Source organism: Amaranthus tricolor, chromosome 14, assembly GCF_026212465.1.
Source record: "Amaranthus tricolor cultivar Red isolate AtriRed21 chromosome 14, ASM2621246v1, whole genome shotgun sequence".
In the NCBI taxonomy this organism is placed as follows: Eukaryota; Viridiplantae; Streptophyta; class Magnoliopsida; order Caryophyllales; family Amaranthaceae; genus Amaranthus; species Amaranthus tricolor.
In genome coordinates this window covers 21,368,075-21,377,410 of record NC_080060.1, presented here as the reverse complement: position 1 = coordinate 21,377,410, position 9,336 = coordinate 21,368,075, and the positions used below count along the sequence as shown (strand labels likewise).

General features: G+C 31.3%; 1 protein-coding gene across 1 annotated transcript in view; it reads left to right on the top strand.

Moving 5' to 3' along the window:
• The window catches only part of LOC130799419 (uncharacterized), a 40,017-nt gene extending 32,241 nt beyond the window's left edge, over positions 1-7,776 (top strand). Inside the window, exons 3-16 of the mRNA XM_057662514.1 lie at positions 620-803; positions 912-999; positions 1,361-1,545; positions 1,628-1,700; positions 1,785-2,047; positions 2,131-2,203; positions 2,294-2,688; positions 2,772-2,884; positions 5,651-6,006; positions 6,124-6,432; positions 6,516-6,819; positions 6,918-7,018; positions 7,110-7,168; positions 7,638-7,776. Coding sequence (XP_057518497.1) covers positions 620-803; positions 912-999; positions 1,361-1,545; positions 1,628-1,700; positions 1,785-2,047; positions 2,131-2,203; positions 2,294-2,688; positions 2,772-2,884; positions 5,651-6,006; positions 6,124-6,432; positions 6,516-6,819; positions 6,918-7,018; positions 7,110-7,168; positions 7,638-7,660 — 2,526 coding nt within the window. The 3' untranslated portion in view covers positions 7,661-7,776. The remainder of the gene's footprint in view (positions 1-619; positions 804-911; positions 1,000-1,360; positions 1,546-1,627; positions 1,701-1,784; positions 2,048-2,130; positions 2,204-2,293; positions 2,689-2,771; positions 2,885-5,650; positions 6,007-6,123; positions 6,433-6,515; positions 6,820-6,917; positions 7,019-7,109; positions 7,169-7,637) is intronic.
• The last annotated feature ends 1,560 nt before the right edge of the window (positions 7,777-9,336 follow it).

The following is a 9,336-nucleotide window of genomic DNA, read 5'->3' as shown; positions in this document are numbered from 1 at the left end:
AGAGTTCTCTGTTTTAGGTTGTTAGGGTGCTTGAAGATCATAGATTATGGTATTTAAAGAGTGTTATTGCATGATAGTTACTTTCTGAGTGTTTTTTATTCTATTTTTGAGTATTTTTGTGTTGAATCTGATTTCATGATGTATGTTTTTGTATTTATATCTAAGTTTTATGCACTTGATATGTTCATGTAGAATATTTTATGAATCATTGAAAAAATATTGATAATAGATGAATCTAAGTGTTTTTTACATATAAAATGTCTTGCAATTAAATACAAACATCTATAACTACTTCAATCTCCCAATTTCGTAGAATCAGTCGATTTTACGATCCGATTTCACGATTCAATTCTAAGAGCTGCTTCCGATTCAAAGTAAAATCCCGATTTTAATAACCTTGCCTACAACGTATGACTCTATATGACTATATATATGCTACGTGTTCAATGAAATTAGAGTTTTTTTTTTTTTTTTTTTGTTTACCTTATTACCTACTTAGCAATTGACAATTGTGATTAATTAGTTAGATAAATTAGAGTTTGTATGCTTGATAGTTTAAAGGTAGTATAATTTTGAATAATTAGTTATTTAATTTGATAGTTGTTGCTCATATTTGTAGGTTTATTTTTTGGCTATGGATGACATTGAAATTATTCTAGATGAAGTTCGGGAAATGTACAAAAAGCATGATCATATAAGATGCTTACAATTTATTGAAAATTTAGACAAAAATATTGTGATGTCAAATTTTGAGTTGTTCGAGAAGAAGCTTAATTGTCTATGGATTTTATATAGGGTAAAGGGTGAGTTCAAAAACTTTCTTTGTTGACTTCTTTTTGATTTGTGTACTATTATATATGGTGTTGCTAACATATATATTATATTATATTTTCAAATGTTGCTATGAATAGATGTAGTTATGGAATCAGAAACTTACTTAGCTTCTAATTGTCCCATAACAAGTGATTCCACAACAAGTGTAATTACACAGCTTTCCAGGTCATAATTTATTTCTACTTTTGATTTATGAGTTAATCTATTAATTATTCTTTTAAGGAGGTGTTATATGTCGTCCTAGAAAATACTAATCATGAAATCCTAAATATTAATATTTTCCCATTTTGTTCTTAATATTTTTACATATCAGTTTAATTATATATGTATTTTTTAAATGAAAAGACATAAATTGCCATTTTGGGTAAAATCATGTGTATGGCAACTTTACCTTAAAATCGCTATAAGGTTGTGATTTTCAATAAAATAATAAAGTGTACCACATGATTAACATTTTTTAGGACAACGTAAAACAATTTACATCTTTTAATCCGTATCATTTTAGTAACTCTAATTTTCTTTACAGTTGGGGCAATAAATTGTTGAGGAGGTTGGAAACAGTTGAAAAAACTGTTAAAAACATGATAGATGAAGAGGAATACATGAAATGCTGGAACTATCTTGAAACACTTGATTCTACAACTGTTTACAATAGTATATTTTTACTAGATTCAAAGTTGAATTGCCTCATCAAACTAAACAGAGAAAAGGGTAAGTTATATGATCATAAACTTTGTTTTTGAATTCTTAATGCTTGTGTAATTGAATTTTGATTTTGTAAATATTTGATTAGATGCATTTCTTCAAGCAAAATCCTATGTGGATGCTTATCTTCCTTTAACACCTCTTTGCTGTAGTGTTCTCGGGTAATGATTTTATTAACCAGTTGATTACTTGTCACTAAATTTGTTTATCTCTCTATGATCACATTATTTGTATTTAATGTGTAGTGAGGGCTATGAACAAGAAGAAAATTATGTTCAAGCCTATCATTTCGTCAATCAAGCTGCCATGATTGATATAGATAAAAAGAAAGCCACATTGGGTAGATATGTAGAAGAGTTTGAGAAACGAGCGAAAATGATCATGGATGAAGAGAATTACAATAAATGTTTAGAATATCTTGAAAAAGTTGATTCGCATGCTGTCAAGTCAAGCTTCTATTTGTTTGAAACGAAGTTGAAATGTCTGTGTGAATTAGATCGAAAGACTGGTGAGTTACGCCAAGTTTTTTCATTATTTTTACATATTTTGAAATACTAATTTTTTTTTTCTATTTTGTAATTATTTGATAAGATGCATTTGTGGAAGCTAAATCTTATCATGCTAGTGGATTATGCTTATCTAGTTATATTTGTCAAACTTTGGGGTATGTATGCGATTCTTATCATTTTTTATTATCAATATAATTCACCTATGCACGTTTGTTACTTTAAATAATGTTTTATTTACCTTGCAGCTATGGCTTCCAGGGAGAAAACAATTATGACGCAGCCATCCAATTCCACACGGAAGCTATGAAGCGCTGTACAACTAAAAAAGAAAAGGCGATATATCATACACTCCTGAGAAATTTGAGAAAGTTGAACAAAGACAAAATAGATCAAGAGATTAAGGAGTTGGATGAGTGTGTAGCCCAAATTACACAAGGTGACAATGAGAATAAAAAAACCAAAGCAATCAAAAACAAAGATGTAGGAAAGGATGACCAAGAAAAAATAAAGCAAACTGATTCAAGCTTTATCAAAAACAAGAAAAAGAAAAAAAAGAAGAAAACCGAAGCAACCAAAAACAATGATATAGGGAGGGTTGACCAAGAGAAAATCGAACACATAATGAAGAGTCAATTGCCTGGTACGTATGAAGTTTTACTTTTTAATAAATTGAAGAGTAAAATAAATTGAATGATTTTAATTTTTTCTTGATAATTTTAAAAGGTGAATTTTACGAGGAGGAGATTGAAGTCTTTTCTGAAAAACATGAAAAGGAAACCAAGACTGGAAGAAAAGAGGAAGAATCTGAAGCATGTTCTAGTGACTTGACTCAAAGGGTAATTCTTTTAATGTAGTTTTATGATTTTTTGCATATTATTTACTGCTAACCACATATTAGATTTATCCTAACCAAGACCATTCTCTATTACTGAAGTGGAATAAAATTGTTGATTGCATCCACATCAGTCATCACCACCACTTTTTTCCCATTATTGTCCACCAAGCTTGATGGTTTTAGCGTTAGAAATATCAACTACAAAACCGAATGAAATTCCAGCCATAATTGATTCTAACTCTTCTTCATTCATCTCTTGAACTAAAGAATCATCTACATCCCACTCCCCGTCATCCACCAGGACCACTGATAGAGGCTCCTTTTACAGTCGTTATGCTTGCCAAATTAATTTACAGCCACTTCTAAATATAATACAACTAAGTAATATAATAATAAGCAGAGGTTCGATCCACAAGGAAAGTTGGACCTTCAATTGATTTAAGTATATCCTTTTAGATAAGAACACTCATATAAGGGTGGGGGGTAAGTATAATGATGAACAAACTTGTTTAACTAAAAACAACTAATGAAGATGATGTAGTTTTAAACAGATAAAAACGATTCTTGAGTACTTTTTAGTATTCCAAATTCACATATTAATTTTCAATCTTCCCAAATCAACATAATTAACTAGTCTATTGAAATGAAAAACATCTTTATCTTGATCATAAATGCATAAATGAAAAGCATTAAAAATTCATCATAACAAGTCAATAAAATTATGGGATTGTAAACTAAAGCAAGATTACAATTAACCCAAAATGATAATCCTTAAACAATTTATAAACTAAAGCAAATTCTATAAATTCTTCAAGGTGCTACCACACTTAAATTAGACAAAGCAATCTAATTCAATAGCATTTGAATCAAGAAATTAGAAAACGTATTTGCAACTAAGCATACCAATTAAACCAATTCAATTCATATTCAAGAGTAAAAAGATTATCAAAGATGATTGTATTAATAAAGGGGGAGACTTACAATTCAATGGTAAAAGAGGATACTAACTTTCCTCAAGATGAGATCCTTAGTCAACAATGGCTATTTCCCACAAAAGTATGAAGAACAATAAGTTTTAAGATTTTTCCCTTAACTCTCAAACCCTAATACAATTTCAGCTAAATGTTTTTTGATTGCAAAAAAAAAAAAAAAAAAAAACTGTCTTCCCACTATTACAATCCATCCCCCTTTTATATTAATTTACAAAAGCTTACTTGCATAAGAGGAGAAGAAGAGAAATCATTACTCTGGTTTTCGCCATTTCTTCGTCAACCTTGCTGTTTCTTTTATCTAATCGCATTCCCCAAAATGAAGGCGGCAAGTTTCAAATCAAATAAAGCTGGGGCGCTTCAGGTCGCGGGCCGCAAAATGGGATTAGACTGCTTGATAATCAGTGTTTCCTTTTCAGTGTTGGGCATGTTATCCATAGGACCATAGACCTTCAAACAACTCTATTGTAGCCCGTGATTGTGGTTATTTTTCTAAGATACTCCAAAATTGCTTGCTCTTGTAATTGTTCCAAGAAAAAGCCTTCTATCAAAATTTTCCTCTTCAGTCTTCACTATTGAAATTATCAAAATCTTCTTGTTCAGTCTTCACTATTGAAATCCTCCTCTATATTATCTCTTGTAGGATTTTCATTTTGTTTAAATCTTGTGTGAAGCTCTTCTATTGCTTTTTTCACCCAATAAATTCTATTGCATCCTTTCAGTGTTATCCTTTTAAGTGAAAATTTATCAATCTCGTTTCTAGAGAGACATACTCCTCCCCCTTATATACACTCCCAGCTCTGAATCCTTTTCCTCTATCAGATCGAGCTTTATCATCCTTTTCCCGATAGTTGAAAGAATTTGATTGGAAAATGCAAGAACTTTTCAAGGAGTGATTGAATGGTGACATAGCTTAAGCATATTATTATTTAGTCTCCATATTTTTAGCAGTAATGCAAATCACAATAATCTTTATCCTATTACTTCATGGCCATCTGGGATATAAATTTTTCTTCCTTTGCTTTTCTTTTGTAATATCTCCAACACAAGATATCTACGTCGCGTGTTGTTGATTATTTTCAATATGAGCAATCCATATAATATTCTATGAATGTGTTACTAATTCTCAGGGCCTTTCTTGGTGAATAGGTCATGTATGTGCTCTAAAATCTGTCCTTTGAAGGTGTTCACTAATGAAAACACTTTGGAAAGAAAATCCTAGACATGATTTCTAAAATCGAATAAAAAATTAGGAAAAAGAGGTTTGTCAGAATAGATTGTATAGTTTTAAAGCTTTAATGAAACTTATGATGTATATATGACAAATCATGGGGATCATCATTGGAATAATTAGACTCAAGTTTGATGACCAAAATGATAGGATTAGGCCATAATTGAAACACTTGTTTGAGATGAAGAAACTTGATAGCCAAATTGTGAGTTATAGGCCATAATTGAATACTTTCTCCCTTTCTCGTTTCCCCTTTCCCCTATTTATCTAGCTTATTCTCTAAGCTTCTACGTCATAGTATCTAAAATATCACAAACTAATAGTGTATTATCTAAAATCCCTATTCATTACACACCTTTGGATATTTGGCAAACCTTTAGAACAACAATTTTGTATTAGTTTAATTTAAACTTGATCTATCCACTGATAAACTTTAATTAATCCTCTGCGCTAATCGAATTTAATTTTGAGCTATTGTTTCTCAAAATCGATCATTCCATGATTTTTATATTTTAAATTTGATATGTATTATTTATGATTATTGCAGTTTTCAAGCACTTGTCAGTTTATAATTGGTGCTCCCCCTCAAAGGGGCATCTTCAATGCTATCAAAAAAGATTGTTTTAGTACATCAAATGTCTCTTTCATAAAAGCAAATCAAAAACAGTTGGAAAATCTTGACATGTTAAAGACATGGGGGTTTAATCTTCCATACATGTTGAGGGTTGAGAGTGTTGAAGCTCCAAATTTTATGCATCAAGATGATACACCATTTCTTGTAGTAGAACAAGTTCAACCACTACGCATGTTCTTTACCTCAATGAGGACAGAATTTTTTAAGAGCAATCAATCATGCAAAGATTGGTGGAGATCAATAATGGAAAGGTTTCGTTTGATATTTAGGTATGGCTTTCTTGAACAAATGCTACTTTGTTAGCAATATCAAATTTTATTTCTTATTTATTACTTTTTTAACTAACAATGTCATTGCACTTATAAATACAATATTTTGTGATGTAGAGATATAATGTGTGGGATTTATTACCTCCATTCTTCAAATCGTGTGTGTTGTGATTTTCACGATTCCTTCTATGTCACTAACGAAGGAAGAGGGAAAATTCTTCACAACTTCTCTCATGATTTCTCACATGTACATGCAAAAAATGATCTTAAGGAACTGATGGCATTGATGGAATTTGTTATCAACGATACGCCTCACCCAGACAATAGCAAAGATTTTAATAATAAGCTTCGTGTTTTGGAGAATTCTTATGAGCTTCCATTTGAATTGATCCACTTCTTTATGATGCTGCACAAATTTCGAAATGCGTATGTATTCACTTTTAAATTTTTTTATAGCAAATAATATTAGATTTATTTCTATTAATTGTTTGAATTTTTATATTTTGTAGGGCAGTACCTTCAACTTGGCTGATTGATCATCCATATTTTTGGCATGATGAATACAGAATAACATTTGTTAAAACCTTAAAAGATTTGTTTAAAGAAAATAAACTTCGGCTGTTGTTGGTTGATAAATTCATCCCGGATTTGTATTTGGTGGATTGTATTCGTGCTTACAACAATGATTTACTCGAAGCAATTTGTTCATACAAATCACGGGCAAAAAGTGGTATTTATAAGATGGTTTTTTACATGAATGCCGTCTATTCTCATATCAATGACAATGATTACGACGAGTATCGCAAGTCAGAGGTATAAAAACTTAAACTGCAATATTGTTCATTTTATATATACAATAACTTTAATCCTGCTATCTATTAATTGATATATTTACTTTTGAATTTTTTTAGTTTACCCCTCTTGAAGTTGAAATGCTACTTCGAGAGGCCTTTCCAAAAGTCTATTGCTATATGTTCACTAGTATTTGTAATTTGTCACTCTGTAAGGATACGTAAGTTGCATTTCTGTTCTTTTTTAGAAACATTATATATCTTATACTTAATTTGCTTAAACTTATTACAAGAGAGTTATCACTTTGTCAGGAATGCATCGTTAGTTGAAGTTTATAAGAGATTGTCAAGTTTCTCTTTCGTGAAAAATGGTGAGTAACTTCGTTTTCTTTAATATCCTTTCTTTTTGTCATGCATTTGTGGCAGTAATTCAAGTGGCGGAATAAGTAAACAAGATATTAGAAAAGTAGTGAATATCTATATTCTATCTTACTCAGGTTTTCCAGCTTTCTTTTTAATTCACTATATGCAAACCGAGTTGGAAAGAGTGTTCATGCTTTTTGTTTAAGTATGGAATAGTTTATGTTCCTTTGTAAAGACTTAGAACCTAGTAGATACCATGTACTTTAAGCACAAGATCGACATCGAGCATCATGTATGACAAAATGTAATGGCTATCACAAGCTAATTAAAAATATCAGTTAAGGCTAATCTCTTGTTCTTTATACTAATATTACTTTTGTCCTCATACTTCCTCCGTTTCAAGATTAATGACTAAACTATCCTTGTAAGTATACTAAGTGTAGTCATTAATTAGAAACGTTTGGAAGTATATTGCAGATATAAAGCGCCTCGAGCTGTAAAAATAGCAAGTTGTATGCTTGCGGTACAGGACTATTCTGAGCAAGTGTTATCATTCCCAATATGTTTCTCTGTTTCAAAGGGCTCCTTTGTATTAACTGAGTTTTCAAATCCCGGGTAATGAGATACTTTAATATAGTGTAAGTTGGTCGTATGTTAGGTGTGAGTTTGTAGTGTAATGAGATACTTTAGTCGCGAACTGATAAAGGCAAATCATGGTCGGTTTTTGGCTATATTTTGGTCCATTTTGAGTGAATCACGAATTAGATAGCGAATTACTTTACGTTGGTAACAAAACTTATGTGATGTAATGTAAGCCATCCACGATTAACGAATAGCGGTCTAAAAATTGCTAACAAAACTTTACTCTCTCAATGCAGGAATAAAGACTAACAATCTTTTGGATGCACTTTCAAGAAGATGACTCTAGAATCTGGATGTGCTTTTGTTGTACTCGTTTTTTGCAAACTGTATGTAACACCCCGAGATTTTAATGACGTAATTATTTAATATTTTAATAACTTTTAAAGATTTTACAATTATATTAAATTATTTTTGAATTAGTTTTAATAAATTTCTTTCATATACGAATTTAAATGTTAATGTGTGTGTGTGTGTATATATATATATATATATATATATATATATATATATATATATATATTAAAAATGTAGTTACGATTTCTAAAATAAAGAGGTTCAAATCAAAAGGATTTTTGTTTATTAAAATGAGTGAGCACACGAAGGTGAGTCTCTTAGTTGGGCCTCGCAAAAAAAAAAAAAATGAATCTAGATAAATAAATAAATAAATAAAATAAAAAGGGATAGATTAGGGTTTATGTGAGATACCCTTACTCCCTCATTCAAAACCCACGGCTCCCAATCCCTCTCTTCCCTCTTCTCTCACGTCCCACTCCCCTCACCCATAGTTGGCGGCACAACCAACCCCAACCACGAGTTCCACCACCAACAACCACTTCTACCTCCCCCACGAGCAACCGCAGCGGGTTAGCCTTCCCACATGCTGTCGCCTGCAGCAAGGCTGCAGACTTCTCCAGCCGCCAGCATCAGAGGCTGGGACAGCCGGTTTTGGCCCCTTCTCCCAGCCTGGTCCTTTGCACCACCACCACAACCTTCATCCACCTCTTCACCATTTGTTTTGCTAGTTTTAAACCTTATAAGCCATCTCCTCTTCTTCCATTTGATTCTTCTTGTTTCAATTAAAAGTATTATAAAGTTTATGTGTGTGATGTGGATTTTCATGTTGTATTCATTGAATCTTTTTGTGGGTAAGAGTTTGATTGATGAATTGAACATATTTATGATTAGGGGTTTGAAGTGTGATTAGAAATTATGGGTTGTGTTGATTGTGTGTTAGTCTCTTTGAATTTTATTATAAGTAACAATTAAAGGTGTTATCTTTGAAACTAGTAATAGTGTGGGCTTTCACGTACATTATGGTGGTGTATTAGTTTATTGATTCTTGCTATGGATAATGGTTAAAAAGTATTATCTTTGAACATGAAATGACTAGGGTTTGGATTTAGAAATGAACTTACTAATGATGTGTGTTTTATGCTATATTTTGGTGATGATTAAATAACCTTAAAAGTTGTTTTAATACTTAGTCGATTGTTTCTTGTTGTGATAATTAAATAACCAAACAAAGACATGTGGA